This window comes from Macrobrachium rosenbergii, chromosome 29, assembly GCF_040412425.1.
Source record: "Macrobrachium rosenbergii isolate ZJJX-2024 chromosome 29, ASM4041242v1, whole genome shotgun sequence".
Taxonomy (NCBI): Eukaryota; Metazoa; Arthropoda; class Malacostraca; order Decapoda; family Palaemonidae; genus Macrobrachium; species Macrobrachium rosenbergii.
Window position 1 is genome coordinate 5098997 of NC_089769.1, and position 18862 is coordinate 5117858.

General features: G+C 35.8%; 1 protein-coding gene across 2 annotated transcripts; it reads left to right on the forward strand.

Annotated features, from left to right (window-relative positions):
• The first annotated feature begins 146 nt into the window (after positions 1-146).
• On the forward strand, positions 147-17809 carry LOC136854519 (sphingomyelin phosphodiesterase-like). 2 transcript variants are annotated; one of them, XM_067130857.1, is made up of 12 exons: positions 147-268; positions 2203-2388; positions 3853-4016; positions 7324-7485; positions 8833-8947; positions 9532-9644; positions 10753-10925; positions 11335-11529; positions 11653-11823; positions 12465-12648; positions 15325-15509; positions 17266-17809. In XM_067130857.1, the coding sequence occupies exons 1-12, from the start codon at positions 205-207 to the stop codon at positions 17426-17428; spliced, it is 1875 nt and encodes a 624-aa protein (XP_066986958.1). In that variant the 5' UTR covers positions 147-204; the 3' UTR covers positions 17429-17809. The 2 variants fall into 2 exon arrangements, with proteins under 2 accessions (XP_066986958.1, XP_066986959.1); XM_067130858.1 differs by lacking the exon at positions 147-268 and adding an exon at positions 1458-1569.
• The last annotated feature ends 1053 nt before the right edge of the window (positions 17810-18862 follow it).

The following is an 18862-nucleotide window of genomic DNA, read 5'->3' on the forward strand; positions in this document are numbered from 1 at the left end:
TTTGTATATTTTTCTTTTCATGTCAGTGTCATATTATTATTATTATTATTATTATTATTATTATTATTATTATTATTATTATTATTATTATTATTATTATTATTATTATTATTATTATTATTATTATGCACATATTCACAGGGAACAAGTCATGAATATCATTAATTTGTGAAACAAGCTTCCATAGAAGAGAGTTCATATTTTATGAAAAGCAGAAACAGCATAAAGATGCACATTCAAACACTACAGAGGAGGAAAGCAATTAGAGGTAAGGAAGTAGACCAGAAAAGTTAATTCGGATAAGTAAAATATAAAGAAAAAGCATTTTTACCCATGGCAGCACCATTGTAATTCTACAGTAGAACAGTGTAGAAATTTTCATTAAAAAGGACTGGAAATGCTACCTAACTTTATCGTAATATGCTAAAGGTCGAGTGAGGTTTGATTTTTATTATTTCACTGTGTACATGCAAGGACACTGGTGATGATGAGTTTGTCACATAGTGTCAGGACAGGCTTTATCAATGAAGTGAAAATAATAAGAGAATATGCTTCACAGAATTGCATACTGTATTGAAATAGTTCTCAACAACCCAGATAGCTGTCTGATGACAAATTTAATAATCCAGATAAGTTTACTTAATAACAAAGTAATCTAGAAAATTCTTGGTTTTGAAAAGGTTATAAAATCACTTAAGTAGTGGCATAGATATTGAAAGTAGCCAGGTGGTTAATTTGAATTTTGAATTGGCCATCTCCCAAGCATACTTTTGTTGATGCTACTTCCAGTTAATCAGTTATTCAATTTTTAAGCAGCTGCAACACCCATAATTTACGTTTATTTAGGAGAGTGAAGAATCTTAATTTAGTGGTGTGGTCAATTATTTATTAATAGTATTGACCAGTGAAACTCGACTGAAGATAGTGAAGAGAAACTGCAGAGATGGAGAAATAGTTTGAAAGTGTTTGTATAAGAGGAATGTAAGAGTAATGAAACGGAGGAAGATGAAGCAATGAATGAATGTTGATGTGATATGATTAAATGTAGAAGCAATTGATTTATATTTCATCAAAATAAATATAATAGATGAAGGTAGGACAAGAGGTGAGTTGAGTTATAAACTGGAGAACCATGGAAGATAGCAGGGTGTTTTTAAAAACTATGGAAGTGGAGAGTGTCTTTATATGTCAAAGTCGAAGTATGAAAGGAATTTTTAGCAATTTTACCTGTGGAAGAAAAAAAATTATAAAAATGAAATAGGAATAAAAAACTAAAACAGTTGAGGTGATTTGTTGTTTGTGTAATGCATGGTGGGTAAGTATTGTACAATAATTTACGTTTATTTAAAAATTGTAGTAAATCTCCAAAAATTTACCCAAAAAGAGCATTGCTTGCTCCTGATAATATATCTGGTTCTTGCATAAAAAACCATAAGTGTAGTTATGTAACTGAGTGTGTTAGCAGTATCATTTTTATCAGCTGGGAAAATCTGACCTGAGCAGATATATAAAGCAGCTGTGTTCCCTGTTGCCACCCTCTTTAGTTCATTTTGGTCAACATAATGAGAGGTAAGTTTTTGTCTAATTTTTCTCTGCTTCACCCATTATCCCCCGTATGGGGGTAGTGTCGTCAGTGCACCTCACGCAGTGCACTGTAGGCATTACTTAAGGTTCTTTGTATTGTACCTCCTTTCATATTCTCTTCCGTCTTGCTATCCGCCCTCCCCTAACAATTGTTTCATGGTGCAACTGCGAGGTTGTCCTCTTGTTACACCTTTCAGACCTTTTTACTGTCAATTTCTGTTTCAGCACTGAATGACCTCATAGGTCCCAGCACTAGGTCTTTGGCCTAGATTCTATATTCCTTTCCATTCACTCACTATCATACAGTGTTTTAGACACCTAGTGCCATGTCATATCAAACATGGACTATTGTACAGATTACTGTATATGATTTTGATTATATCTTGGGACTTTGATATGTGTGCTCTTTGTAAATCTAATGTATAGCTCTCCATTACATAAAGAAACTAAAGTTTACCTTCTATTGAAAGTAACCTGATAAATAATCATAATCAAATTTCCTTACCACAACATTATTACAAATTACATAAGTGACCTCTTCAGCCTTACTGATTTCTTATTCATTATTATTTTGACAAAATACCAAGTTGAGTCGTGACTTTTTCTCTTATGCGCTAGGTCAGGGTGTTGCAGAGACAATTCTTCTTGTAGCATTGGCATCCTTGGCTGTCAGTGCATTGCCAGCTTGGGAGCCATCCTTACTTTTGAAAGATAATGTCTTCAATGACGATTACCTTAGGATTCGCCTTCGAAGCCCTTCTTTGGGACCTGAAGATCCTGTTCCAGCTTTTGAGGAGGCCAATGGTATGATTTTGGTGCTGTTGATTTTCTGCTTTCTGAGATGTGAAGAGTAACTAAATTTATCTTGCAGAAAGGCTAAAAGAAACATAGGTATTATTTTTCTGATTAAAGATCTAGAGGAAAACTGTGTAAAAACTTTTTTTTGTAAGGTAGGAAGACCAAAGCAAATAGACCCCTTATTTTATCAGTGCAAATATTAGTACAATTTTGTACAGTAGTTTATATCATAGAAGGCCCAAAACAAGAAAAAACTAACACTGCATATGTATATGTGTGTTTGTATGTGAACCTAGGCTTAGTTTGCTGTGGAACAAAATAATCATTGCAAAATTCTGACCAAAAGAAATTGATCTATATAGACTACATGAGGTGTATTGTGTTTTATTACTTTTCCAAATGTTATGTCACATGTGTAAATGCAAAAAGTAAGAGAGAGAGAGAGAGAGAGAGAGAGAGAGAGAGAGAGAGAGAGAGAGAGAGAGAGAGAGAGATTATCACAGACCATCAATATTGCTCAGTTTATGAAACATTGCTTCCAGCTTAATGTAACTTTGAATTCCCAGTTTTAATAAAAATGAAGGTTCCCCTTAAGGTCTGCCAATTTAACTCCACAGGTGTGCCAGAAAAAAAATTTGAACTGTAATCATGAACAGTCCTTATAGACTTAAGTCACAAATTAATCATGGGACCTCATTCCTGGTGAGAAAAAATTTTCATTTTGCATCATGGTTATCTCAAGTCCCTGGGGGTCCATTGGTATCTCTCTTATCACACCATACGTCTGTGTTCTCATGACTTTCTTAAATTTTTGTCATATTTTTCTTGTCTTCATGTTGGATGAATGACTTAATTCTCAAAACATGAGAGAAGTTAGAAGGAATTTGAATTATTTTTTGATAAATTTGGTGACACCTTAATATGTCTTTAGAGATTATAGTAAATTCTTATAATTGATAGTTATGGTTTCCATACTGCTCTGCTATGGTGCCTCCTAAAAAGAGATGTTTCTTATGTACAAAAGATCTGGAAGGTATTCTCATTTCTGGTAAGCAATAATGTATGTGCAATGTCTTCCTTTCATACACCAGCCACATAACATATCGCAAGGGATTAGGAGTCTCCTGAAAGAGACTGATAAACATAATTATCTGGTAAGGAAGAAACAAAATAATCAGTATTTGTTGTGTATCTCTATTTGCATATCAAAAGATTCCTAGGACAAACCTGAGGTAAATGTATATCTTGAATCGATAATAAAAAATTATGCAAAATAAATAAATAAAGTAAGAAAATTACCATTCTTTTCCATCCCACAGAAAGTGGATAACCATGCATGTGCAATATTGCATAACCTATCAAAAGTACAAGTATAGTGGCAATTGCATTAATAGTAATGAAAGTTTTTTTATTGTTTCTACCATTTTATTTACTTGTAATAAATACGTACAGTATCATGTTTTACTTCAGTGCAAGCTATGTGTTTGGGATGTGAACTTGCAGTGGCATTTTTGAAAGAGGAACTTGACCTTGGCGTGTCCAATGAAACTTTGATCGAAGAAGGCAAACTCTTCTGCGTAACTGCTCTTGGCTACACGAAACACTTCTGTAATGGGTTTGTGGAGCTTCTTGCTGTGAGTATTCAAGAGTAAGGCAGTGGTAAATGAAACTTTTCCCCTTTCTTTTTCTAGAAATTTAATTAGTTTTTGATGAGAACTGATTTCTAAATCGTTGCTTCATTGTTTGTTCTTTTATTGGGCTTTTTAGTGTACCATGTTGACCAGCAAGAAAGTGCTCATTACTAGTTTATATTCACCTCTAAGGAATGGCAAGAAAGTGCTCATTACTAGTTTATATTCACCTCTAAGGAATGACATCATAAAGGACCCTCTAAATATAAATTTGTATTTTGAGCATTGCTTTAAATTTTTAGTTATTACCCTACCAGTGCTTAATTTATTTAGGTAGGGACACCCAAATTTGACCTCATAAGTTCTTGTAATTTATGTATGATTTAAATTTTATTTTTGTAGTGCTCCAAAACTCTGGTAGGCAGGAAGTAGATTTCTGCATATAAGAAGCCCATTCCTTTTTTAAAATATTCTTAAGTACTTAATTGTTCAAGAAAAACTTTATATTGTTATTCATTTTGAAAATCTAAAATAATTTATAGCCCTGAAAAGGTAGCAAAAGTGGCTGTTTTTCATGTGTATAGATATTTACATGTATTTATTTATCGATTTACATATTATTATGCAGCATGTATAATTCATAAAATCTTTTATGTTAGTATTTTAAGTATTGGAAAAAGACAAGATTTATATTAGTTTTACCTTCATACTGTCAATGTGCCTCGTTTTCTATGATATAGGTAAAAGTCTTTCAAAGAAAACGTCCTCTTTGAGAGAAAGTGCTCATTACTAGTTTATGTTTACCTCTAAGGAATGACATCATAAAGGACCATCTAATTTAAATTTATATTTTGAACTTTGCTTTAAATTTTTAATTGATATTACCCCACCATTGTTTAATTTATGTAGGTAGGGACACCCAAAATTTAAACTTGTCATAAGTTCTTGTAATTTATCTATGATTTAAATGATAATTTATGTATGATTTAAATTATATTTTGATAAATTTGTTTTTAAATTTTTAAAAGGATACTTTCGAAAAATGCTTTTCTCTCCCATGTTTTTAACTTCAGTAGTTATGTTAAGAAATGAGGAGGTTCCATTGCATTTCATTCACTGATCCCTGAGAAACGAACTTTTGATTCACCAAGATTTGTTATGAGATAGCAGCAAAAGAAAAACATGCCTTTTTTTAGTACTCCAAAACTTTGGTAGACAGGAAGTTGATTTTTGCATATAAGTAGTCCATTCCTTATGGAAAATATTCTAAAATACTTCAATGTTCAAGAAAAACTTACTATGGATATTCATTTTGAAAATCGAAAATAATTTACAGCCCTAAAAAAAAAGCAGTAAAAGTGGCTGTTTTTGCATATGTGTATAGATATTTACATGTATTTATTTGTCGATTTACATATTAATTATTATTATGCACTATGTGTAAATTCATAAAATCTTGTATGTTAGTATTTTAAATATTGGAAAAAGACAAAATTTATATTCGGCTTACCTTCATAGTGTCAATGTGCCTCGTTTTCTATGATAAAGGTAAAGGACGTTCAAAGAAAACGTTCCCTTTGAGAGGGTTACTCACGTAAAATATCTGGCAATGTTTCGTTACGGAGTCACTGACTTTGACCCTCGGTGACTGACGGGGTCAGAAAATAAGGAAAAACATTGCCAATAATTTTATCAGAAAGTTATTAGTTATTATTTTACATTGCATTTCAGACTTGAATACAGTTTTTTCTAGTTTTAAATGTGTGCTGTGAACGCTTCTGATATTTGTTTTCTTAGCAAATGAGTACTTATATAGTGGACCCCAAACTTATGTCCTACAATTAATGGGACCAATGTGGGAAAGCAGTGTATTTGGACGGGGTAAGACACAAAACGAGTGAAATTCAAGGACCTCAATCCCGTTTATAGTTCTCATTCAGATTGTGGTAAGTTGGTGGAATATTTTTAAATATATCATTCACTAGGGTCAGGATATGGTACCTAGGTTAGGTTAGGTTAGGTGTGGTTGGGTAGGTCATTTGCTAATGAAACGAATGTCAGATATATTCAAAGCCCACATTAAAATATAGGAAAAGTATATTTTCAAGTAAAAAATGTGATAATGTTTTGAAGTAAAATTGTACCAATTATTGTGTGCTATAATACTCTAGGGTATCTGTGGTGCATCACTATATTGTGATCGAAAATAATGAGTAAAAAAGCCACAATAATGTAAATGATAAACTGTATTTTTCAAGACACAAAAAATACAAAAAAGGATGAAAACAAGGGAGCGTTCGACTGTTGGGTGAAGAGGACCATTGCACAAACGGCCGAAAGCTCCCTTGTTTTTATCCTTTTTTGTATTTTTTTGTATCTTGAAAAATACAGTTTATCAGTTACATTATTGTGGCTTTTTTTTTACTCACTCTAGGGTATGTTTCTTGAGATATTAAACATTTAAAAAATATTTTTAAAAATTCATCCATTTAGGCCCTGAAGAAAAGCCCACATTCTAATCATTCTTGAAAATATCAGTATGCTGTAGGAATGTTAAACTATGTTTATGTTTGAAACTAGTAGAATAATCTTTAAAGATTGATAAATCTAGGTGTCCCTTGGTCAAGATTTATGCTTGATGCACAGAATGTGGTGTTGTAGCTTACCTTATGTTCACAAAGTTGGGGATGATGAAGCTGTGTTTTTTATATTTTGTTAATCCTGTTTGCATTTGTTCAGAGACTGATTTTTTTAGACTGTACTGAGAAGTGTTCCTTATTAATGCTTTCTTCATCCTCAATCCTAATTTTATTCACTTTCCAAGAGGCTATGCCTTAAATTGATTTGTTTCTGATGTATTTTTTTTTTTAACTTTTCCTTTAAGTTTTCAATTTCCTTCTATATGCAACTGTTCATTTATCTTGAATTGGTGTCTCTGGATTCAGCCTCTCATTTTCTACAGCACTGTGTCCTCTGCTGATAGTGACAAGAATAGGCCTACAGTTTTGACTTCCTATTTGAACTCATTGCTATGATGAATTTACATGTTGTCACTTGTACATTATCTGCCTGTGTTTATCAACACAAGACTGGCTTACTCAAGTTAACCTCCTATTTTTTCACTGCATTTTCCTTTTGCATTATGGAACCATTTCTAAGAGTAGTTCGCACTGCTTAGATGAAAATCGAAAATGACATAAGTTTATTGATTAGAATTGCCATATGTTAATGTGTCCATGGAGTAACATTTAAGCATACAGTAGAATACTTAACCTATGATTAATGATATAACTCAAATTTTTCTTTCCAGCCAATCTTTTACTATATTTTTACCCATGACCCCATCTACCCAGCGGATTTTTGTGGTATGGTTATGAGTTCCAACGGCTGCAACACCACCCGGCCAGAGAGAGACTGGTCAGTCGAAATTCATGATGGAAAACCACCTGTTGTTCCCATCATCTTACCAGATGTAAGAAATTAAGATCATACTTTTTCTATTTCTTCTTTAGTTTTCCATCAAGAATTCAGACATTTTGACTTTGGAAGGGAGAGTGATTGGTTTGGTGTTACAGAATGTCTCAGACAAGGGCGAGTCAGAAGCTGTAACACGGGAAAGGAGAGTGAATGGTCTGGTGTTACAGTATGCTTCTGAGAATTCAGAAACTACAATGCTTGAAAGGAGAGTGACTGGTACGGTGTTGCAGTGTCTCAAATAAGGGCATGTTTTATATTATGACTGCCTGATATTTATATAGATGGAGTCGTGAGATATAAGGTTTGTTAATTAAGACCCTGGCAAGGAGAGGGGTTAATGAGTATGAATGAGAGTGTTGACTGGTGAAAGTGAAGAGATGTCTCAAAGACCGCATAAGGAGTTCTTCAGTTTTTAAGATGACAATGGTGAAAGCAAATGCTAGTCATTGTAAGGTAGTGATTGCAACTGAATGCTTGGAACATATGGAAATGAAAGTTTAGTTGTCAATATAGATAGGTTTTTTAAAAGTAAATCTAATGATGAGAGGACAGTTGAACTTAAAGTAGAGAATTACAGACAGCAGAGGAATGTCAAGAGAAGTACTAACAGTTACGACATATGCTGAGGTTGTTTAGTTTGGTCTTAATTATGGAAGTGAAGTGAGTGTGACGAGTGTGAACACAAGGAATCAACCTGGAGGATCTAGACTTGAATGTCTGTTTTTTATTGCATGAGGCGAAGGAGGTTCTAATGAAAGATAAAATGAAAATGTCATAGATGGTTCAAGATGGGTGAAAAGATGGATCAGTGTTTTACGGTATAGTATAATCATCATCTTCATCATCATCTTATTGCTTTATTTTCAGGTGGCCCTCCTAATGGCCTCATGGGGTCCATCAGGTGCTCCCCATTAGATTGCAACAGTTTAGGGTTTCCTTGAAAAAATTATTTTGTGCCATTATTGCTTTTGAACAGAGAGAATGGTTGATGACATATAAATAAAATGGATGTTCAGTTTAGAATTCTTATTAATAAAATGGATGTTCAGTTTAGAATTCTTTGAGAAGTAGATTGTAAGAATGAGATTTACTTTCAATCCATGAGCTGTGTGATTTCTTGTAGGGTGAAGAAATTATGAAAGTTTAATTTTACATTTGGTAAAAGGAATTTTTTTGTATATGGCTGATAATGAAACTTAACTTTGCCATATGAAAAAATTTATGAAAGTTAAATGGTAATAGGAAAAATTAATTAAAAAGATCCCCAAAGCTGATTATATTTGAACTCGTATTTTTCCATATTTTTCATAACTGTGCTCCTGGTGTATGTGATGCAATCCAGCCAACCGATCCCACAATAAAGGTACTACAAATTTCGGATACTCACATGGATCCCTTATATGTCCCAGGGTCCAATGCTCAATGTGGGGAACCACTCTGCTGTAGGTCAGAATGGGGTAAGGAGAGCTTTGTGTGGTCTTCCTTCCGACCCATGGTTTCTGTTCTTTCTCAGGAAATAATTCAGCACATTACCTATTCTCTCTTTCATGTTTATCAAATACCAGTACAGTAGGTATTTGTAATGTACTTCTGTTTTTAAATTCTGTTTCTGTCTTGCTTATTTGTCACACTACAAGACTTATCTGTTATCAGCAAAGCCATGGGATCTCTCATTTAGTAATCACTAATAATTGTAAAACATAGATAATGTACTTCCCTTACTTCTATTTTTAAATTCTGTTTCATCTTGCTTAATTACGGTACTCCAAGACTTCTCTGTAATCAGCAAAGCCATATCACAGTTTGTATGAGATGACAGTTTCCCAAGAAATGATAGAAAAATAGAAACTTGCACCCAGTTCACTGAACTTGTGATATTCCAGCTTGTTGCTGAGAAAGATTGAAGAAACTATTTATCTATTATGTCCACTGGGTACTTTAGTTGTTGTTGAAATTTCCCTTTCCAATAGATGAGAATGAAGTGAGAGTAGATTTCACTGTTGGTATGGTGTCACTGTTCACAAAGGGCTTCCTTCTACAGGAGAACCACCAACTCCAGATGGAGAGGCATGGTTCTGGGGCGACTACCGTTCTTGTGGTTCCCCTCCATGGATGCTGGAAGACATGTTGGCTCACATCACATCTGAGCATCAGGTATGAGTGATTTTATGCTGCCAGAGATATTCAGGTATTTTATTTCTAGTATTTTGAATGAGAGGGGATGTCTCTGTATATGCGAGTACAAGGTATGTTCAGTGCCCTCTGTAGTGACTGTTATGTGGAAAACTGAATTTAACTCACAGACATTTAAGTTAAAGAAAGCACCAGTTTAAGTCTGTTTCCATTAGGATTCTTAAAAACCTGTATTAAATATTAAGACTGTATCTTAGATCATGCTGTTTTTTCTCTTTATTGCTTGAAATAAAATCTTGTTTACATATATAGCCACCTTCATCACACTGGACACTGAATCCAAGCCTCTTAAATACATGAAACCTGTTTAATATTCAAGTCTTCAGTTCTTCTCTCTCTCTTTATTTCCACCACACAGTACATGCTATCTTAACTTCATCAAAAGTAGATGTGTATGAATTTTACGCTTTCACAGTCAACTTAAATTCTTGTAAGACTTCTTTTCATCTTTTCTTTGATCTTATATGAAAATGACGACAGGGAAATAGTACTGTATGCCTATGCTTTTTTCTTAAATATATTTTTTTGTATTTGTACTTTTGCATATATAAATGTGCGCTTACTTGTCTTTCCATGACTGTATTCCATGCTATATATTGTAATATCAAAACACTTATCTTTTTACTTATCTTTTTATACAGTGGGAAAAAATTACTTTATCTTGTTACTAGTGTGTTGATAACAACGACAGCTGCTACTTTAGCCGGCTAAAGAGTATTTCACACGTTCCCAAGGCATTCATTATTGATAACAGTCAAATATATCTCTCATGGCCTTGAATGACTTGAGAAATCTCACAGTGATTTTTATATAGTGAGACAGTGAATTGAATGTTATCTAGAAGTTACCTAAATATGTTTTTACATCTTACATTTTACAGACAATCTTGGCCTAATTTTTTTCAGAATTTCAGCTCTCATTGTTTTCTTTACTTATTAGGGCAAATCTTGGTTTTTTCTAACTCAGTGAAGATTGTCTATTAGGCTTTCCATTTCCCAATTTACCCATCATCTCTTATTGTTTATTGCTAGGATATATAAATTCAAAACTCAAAAAGCTGTATTTTTAGGATTTGAGTTATGTGATGTGGACAGGAGACGTCGTGCCTCACAACATGTGGTCAACATCTAAAGAATGGAACATGAGACTCGTCAAGGAGACAAACGAAATGATCCAGGCCTACTTCCCTGACATTCCCGTCTTTCCTGTTATTGGAAACCATGAAATGAGTCCCCTGGATCAGTAAGATATTCCTACAGTTTTTTATTTGGCAGGCTTACATATCCAGAACAGTTATGTATCAGTGTGTTTTTGGTTTGGTTTTTATTGATGTTATTATTGACCCATTCATTGGTTTGACAGGTGTTTCCTTCTTCTCTTTTCACTCATGGATATTTCATTCATGATTGTTTAGACTATATGGACACCAGTGTCACTCCCTGAATACATGGCTTTGTCAGCATTATCAGCCTATTTTTCCAGTGGGTCTTTACCAGTGACCAGCATGTTGCAATAGAGAAATCTGAACAATTCATCCACTACCCTACACACAGTATTTTATAAGGGTATACAGTATTATTATTTCATTTACTCTACAGCATAAGGAATTAAAGGAATAGTTAATATCTACACATTTTCACTCTTACAACAGGTATCCTGACCCTGACAATGTTCCAGCAGAACTAGCAGCTGATTGGCTATACGAATCTCTTGCAGCCCAGTGGGCACTTGTCATTCCAGACCTTGATATCTCTACAGTGCTATATGCTGGATTTTACTCTGTTCCAATAATGCCTGGATTCAGGATCATTTCTGTAAACTCCATGTTTGGATATGGTGCTGATGTGTGAGTGTACCATTTGAAGTTTTGATGATAAATATACACACCTGCAGACATGCCGTAGTAATGATATTGATAGCAAAAACAGCATGCTAATTATCAGAGCAATAAGAATTTGACTCTTGACAGATGGCTTTATCAGAATTCCAATGACGTTGCTCATGAGTTGGCTTGGCTTGAGAATGAGCTCTGGAAAGCTGAACAGGAAGGGGAACTAGTCCATTTGCTAGGTCACATACCACCAGGGCTTTTGAGTAACGAGAGGACCTGGTCCAGAGAATACAACAGGATTATCAGGAGGTCAGGATTGACACAATTTCAGTGTGAAGTATTTATTTATACTGTATCTAATATTAATCTTTGTATCTCACAACAGTTTTAATGAAATCATTCTGAAATGCTGGTAGTAGTGAAAATGTGTTTTAAGACCTAGATTTTGCCAGTGAAACTAGAACTTTTAAATTAGATCTGTTGGCCTGTAGGTAATTTACAATCATCAGAATTTTAAGACTTATGGATGGCCCGATAGACAGAAAATGTTGTACTGAGAAAAAGCTATGAAGAATATGTAGGGTTTTTTTCCAAGATCTATAAACTCTAATTTCATTTTGAGATTTCTAGCAATGCTTAATTCTTTGGATACTGTGGGCGTAAGTACGTATCTTATTTCTGAATACCAGGTAGACATTAATACAAATGGAAAGTAATTTTAAGTCTAATTTATTCTGTTCATTCAAGCAAGTGAATATGATTATCAAATTTGGAGGTGAATGGCAATAGAATTGGATATTCATATAACTCAAGTTAAAATGGCAATTATAACAATTAGTTGCACTTTCAATTATTGGAAATCAAATGAGTAGGTTGTCCAGAACTTGACATCAGTCATATCAATAAAAAGTATCCCTCATTTTTTTTTTCTAAATAATATTGGTTTCCAGGTACGAAAACATCATTCGTGGACAGTTCTTTGGTCACACACACTACGATGAATTCGAAGTTTTCCACGATGGTGATAGGCCTATAGGCGTGGCGTATGTTGCACCAAGCCAAACTCCATGGTATTACCTCAACCCAGCTTACAGGGTTTACACTATTGATGGAGAGAGACCAGAGACAACCAGGGTAATTTATGTACTTTTTCGTGGTCATTATAATTCAAACGCATAAATATAACTTGAATGTCACTGCGCGTGCAGCTATAACATCCAAATTTCAAAGGTAGCATTAAAATGTTCTTTCCCCAGAAGTAGGTATCTGTCTTCTCCATGTGAATATAGATGGATGGCTAGCCAGACAATTGAATAACATAACGTATGCATTATCTTTCTTTGATGTTGTGGGGAATACATTAGGTCATATAGGGTGTCACCCATCTGTACACCACATGTATACAACCCCTAGTACAGTATACAACCATGTATTTGGCTATTTAAGCTTATTTCAGATTGAAAACTTACTTATAACCCTTTAACATGAAATGAATTTCACTTTCAAGACAAGGCCAGTCAGCCGTCACCAAAAGATTCATTTGCTTTTTTTCATAACCTCGTAAATAGCCATTGGAGTCTATAGTCGTAATAAAGAAATTTTATTTTCTGTATCCAACTAGAGAGAGGTAGAACTGTCCTTTTTATTCCACTAACCTTTAGTGGATGGATCCCCTCATGAGAGGATCTCAAACAGGTTTTGGGTGGTGAAAGGGTCCCCTCTGAGGGGTACTAATATTACGCGCCATACAATTTGGCTGTATCGAGCGGGAAAGAGTTTCCATCACTTCAATGGCCCCAAAATGAATGGTGGCAATTTTAGAATTCAGCTCAGCTCAATTAGTGGGCATCTCAGGTAGATCAGTATTGTTCTTGACTTGATGGGGTGATGTCTTGTTCATTTCTCCCATGATGGGGTGATGTCTGTTCCTCTCTCCCATGACATCTTTTTATTTATTTGCTCATAAATATTCTCAGGGAATGCTGTTCGTTTTAGTTCTTATCTTTTATGATATGATGTCATTTATAATTGTAATTTTGCAAAGAAAAGTGCAAAGAAATATCAGAAAAAACATGTATACCTCCAAAAAACTTACTGCATCTCCTGATCTCAGACTCCAGCCCGAGAAGAACCCTAAAAGAGTTCAGAGGCTTGGTTAAACAAATCATCTATAACTAACTCCTGATCTCAGTAAATTTATGTAGGCTAAATATTTTACAACAAATATACAGGCAGTCCCCGGTTTACGATGGGTCCGGCTTACGACGTTCCGGGGTTACGACACTTTTCAAATGTATTCATCAGAAATTATTTCCCGGTTTACGACACGTTCCAGGGTTACGACGCTTATGACACCGATCCGACAGAAGAAATATGGCTCCAGAACGGCAGATAATAAAAATTTTGAGGTTTTTATGAAGAAAAACTCAATAAAAATGCAGTTTACATAATTTTCAATGCACCAAAACCATTAAAAGTAAGGTTTTCTTTGGATTTTTGACGATTTTCAACAATTTTTTGGTTTATGACGATTTTCGGTTTATGATGCGGCGTAGGTACGGAACCCCCAGCACTTCTGCTCAGATCTCTGTCTGTAAGCATAGTACTATGCCTGCCTTTGTTCGAATCTCCTTGGACTTCAGAGCTGAGAGGTCTTCCATGGAGCTCTTGCGTCCCATGGAAGCTTTGAGTACACGAACCTTCGGGATATTGCCCACAAGTCCCTGGACACGTTTTCCTTTGGTCCTATAGTGGTTGCTCAAGTTGTGTAGCTTACCAGGCTCCTCTAAGATGATAGGTAGCATCTCACCTAAGGTGTACGGTTGCAGACGAGTGTGTGTGTTGAGTGACTGGTCCTCTCCCCCTCCCTCTTTCCTTCGACATTACCCTCCCCTGCAGGCAGGGTAGGTTATTGATCCTTCACAAGCTGGAACAGGTGTCAATGCAGGCAAGTGTTATATAACTGAGCATCCTTTCTATAATCTAACAGATATATAGAGGCAGATCCTTTTCTCTCTCTCTTAGCAAGAGGAGAGAGGGACAGACAATACAAACCCACTGCTTACACATAGCCTTATCATTGTCTCCAACAAGATTCAACTTAGCCCTTCTTCTTGAATGATGTTGCTTTTATACCCATCTATTCGAGAAGTGCCCAGAAGTCTGACAATTGACTATACAGTTCCTATACTTTGTTCATTTTGTCAGAGGCACGGTCCTCTTCCTTGATCTCTCGACCAGGGAGATGGCCTGGGTGTGGCGAACTAAAAGTCAGTTCAGAAACTTACCGAGCTTCCTCCCTCAGGAAGTATGTCTTCCTATAACAAGACCAAAAGGTTTGTATATTGTGTGGGAACAGATGACATATTTTGAGAGTAATTTGTATTTTTCCTAACCATACAAACCTGAGGTCTTTATACTGTAGTTTCATGCCTGCCTCATGCCACCCCCAAGCTAACAAAAGTTTACCTGGGCCGAAAGTAAAGTGACGCTCTGCCGGGCAGGCGGGCAGGACTCCCACGCAAGTCGTTCGGTAGTTAACTACCATACCACCTTCGTAAAAGTTTAACAGCTGGTTCCAGCTACACTGATGGTAATTCCTATAACAAAGACCTCAGGTTTGTATAGTTAGGAAAAATACAAATTACCTTCAAAATTTCTCATATTGGCACCAGTGGTACTGCCAATTAAGGGGACAGGATACATCAACTTTAGAACATTTCAACAGGCCTTGTGTGCATGAAATTCACATTATATGGAAAAATGAAACTAATCTGAATCTGAAGACAAGCTTTCTCTTTCTCATTACAGATGGTTCTGGACCACTCAACGTATGTCATGAACCTGACAGAAGCCCATGAAACAAATGTCACCAGGTGGTATGAACTCTACAGTGCCAAGGATGCTTATGGGATGCAAAGTCTCAAGCCTGAAGACTGGCACCAGTTGGGTCTAAGGATGGCTGAAGACAGGACATTGTTTGATGTTTACTGGAGGTAATGTCTAATCATTTTCAACAATATTCTATGCACATTGATCTTGGAAATATAAGTTATCTCTGTCAACCACAAAAGATGCTCTATCCAATAAGCGTGTAAAAATGTAGTTGTTACTACCTTATCCCTAATATGAAAAATTTTGAATAATCATCTATATTTTTTGTAGGTGTACTAACAACAGCCTTTATGGAGTGTCTTTCAGCACAAGCTGGAAACCGGTCAAAGCTTGATAACAAGGTGGTTAACAGGTGGAGATGGGGGTGATAAGGGGAGTAACTAACCCTTACTCACCAACCACCACATTTGCTTTTCCTTCAGTCGCATGGGCTGGGATGGCTGAGGCGGGAAGAAATATAAAAGGCTCTGGTTTGTATTACTGTGCTAGGAAAAACACAAATTATTAAAAATTTGTTATCGTTCCAACAGGAATGCAAACCATCACCTTTTATATGGGAATTATTCCTTAGGAGGGAAGTCAGTCCCCTACAACTGAGAGGAGTTGAAAGCCACTGCAGAATTTCCATGATCTCAGTTGCGCTACAAGCAGGGGAAGCACGGTTTCTGTAACCTCCTACCAGCCAGGCAAAAATGTTGGTCAGAGCTGTAGGGTCCTGGGACACAGTGCCCCTCCTAAAGCAAGAAGGGGTTACAGTACTCAAGTTAAGAATATAAGGGAGAACCGTTCATTTTGAGAGGCAGTTCATTTTTGGCCATCACAAGGAAAGGGTTGAGGTGTAAACTCTACCATGCCCTCTTTCCCCTTGTTGTAGGAGAGAGGATGAGGGAAAGCCTCCCCATCCCAGATAGAGAACAGATACCCAAAGTGTGCTCACCCCTAACTCATCCTACTCCAGCACACACTTCAGCCCAGACACTGCTCCAAAGCACCAAGAGGTCTGCTACTGGAAGAACCACCACTACAGGTTTCCTGGGATATTAATGGAAGGTCATGTCTTTCCGAGGTACTGAAACAACAAAATCTTTCTTCCAGAATTGGGAGCATCGGTGTCAAGTCAGAATCATTCGAGGGTGACAGGGATGCTGATGGAGTGACTCCATCAGAAACAGCTATGTCCTCAACTGTGAGGGCATGACCAATTTTGTGTTTAGGCCAAGTGTTACTCCCCTTGAGGGAGAAACACTAACAGAGCAAAAAGGACTGGAAAATGGCGGGAAGGAAGGAGCTAGATGGATTCGTTGGTGTCTCTGGCAGAAATATTCTCTCTTTTCCTCCTCATCCCAAACTTGAGCCACTGAGGATTCCCATAATATTCATTCATTGCAGGGGGAAGTCATTCCCCTGCAAGGAGCACATACAGTAGGAGGGTCCCTTGCTTGGGGCAACATGAATTGCCCACAAGGGCGACCCTGTCCCTCACAGTGTCATAACACTGTTTTTATCCATAAAATAAAATTCAGAGACCAGCAATATAAAAAAATGGACAAGCACACCAAAACAGGGGAAGAAATGATTAATACTCATCCACCAAACCTTTCAATCAGTCAGTAGGGAAGAGCAGCAGCACATCACTCTCGCAGCGGCCGAAAGAAAAGTGAAGGTGACGGTGAGTGAGTGAGAGGGATATTCGCCTGGTTAACTACCTTGTTACCAACTTTCAACTGGTTTCCAGCTTGCGCTGAAAGATACTCCTATATAAAGCAATGGTTTGTATTCCTGTAGGAATAATTTAGAATTATGACCTTCCCTTATTCATTTATCCACTAATCTTTCTATCCACCTGCATTCTGACAGGAACTTCGTCAGCGTCGGAGACCCTTACTTGGCTATGGGCTGTGATGACTTGTGCTATGAACAACGACTCTGTGATGTGATGACTTCAGATCGTAATGATCTTGATGCCTGTTATGGGGCCATTCAGAGAAAGAAAAATTTTGATAAAATTTCAAGTAACTAGAGATCGTTTTGTTACTTGTGGGAACACAAAAAATGTAAAACTTTAGGTAACCATAATTTCTATCTTTACTCACATCTATGACCTAACTTCGACAGCATATAACTGGGAATAAATGAATGTGTGAAATCTGGGTCATATAACCCACCACTGGCACTACAGTGAAATTAAAACTGGAGCTACAGTAAAATTAAAAAGTATAAAATTATTTAATCACCTTTATTTGCATACTCTGTTAATGTATCATATAATTTACAATGAATCAGAACCAACTTAATCAATGCTGCTCATTACAGTTCCGCACTGAGACTTGAAACTGTTTAAAACTGTTAAATACTTTATTTAACACTTTATAAAGCAATATAGTACTCCAGAACATAAGAATTTTTCTTCTTTCTTTCCATTTATGCTTTATCAAATAGTTACTCACATCATGAAAATATATCATTTGATAATTACTCACATCATGAAAATATATCAATGTTCCTTAAAATGGATTACAAAATAACACACTGTGTACTTAATTCTAATCTACAATACATGTAATGAATCTTAAGACACCTCCATAAAAAGCAATTGATTGCAATGTTGTAGGGACACACTTCCCATCAATGTAGATGAATTAACTCAGGCACTAAAGCAAAACAAACAAAGAAGTATGGAGATTATTTTAGAGCCAGAGATTTCTACACTAGATGCCCTCTGCCAACATTCCAACAAAGGCTTTAGAGCTTAGCTTGAAGTATGGGCAGAGGATGGGATCAATATCCATAGTTCAAGTAAGCATCAGGGATTCTCTACAAAGCAAAAATCGAATCATACTGTATAACTATGTTTAGGATCAATGAGAAAGTGATAATGTAATTAAAATAATGTTATGGAATCTGCAATCATAAATCCTAATCACTGCTGAATACTGTGTAGGCACTTCGAGTTACAAAAATTAACATGCAAAGTTATGGCAAGATGTAATGCTCTATTTTACATACCTTCCACCAACTGTGCAAAGTTCAATGGGAGCCATATGCATGGTTATTTCCATATACAATTCTATGCAGTATAGTACCAGCTTTGGGAGAGCAACAGCAACGTTCACGAGGGCAATTTAGATTTGGTTACTGAAATCCAGTCTTCTGTGAAAGCCATAATCAATTCACTTTTACACTGATTACCACCTTAAATTCACTGTAGCATTTTCTTTCTAAAAAAAATTACAAAAATTAATTTTAAAAAATGCAAAGTACTTCCTGGTTTTCAATGGTGAAAATTACTCAAGACTCCAAAAGTGTTTTAGATAAAGAACCCGAACGTAAAACCTTCTTGACACAATAGACAATAACTTAGAAATCAAGGGAAATTACAGTCCTAGAATTCAGAATGAGAGAGCAGGTGGTAATTAATAGGATATACTGTAATTTCCCATTAATTAACTTTTAT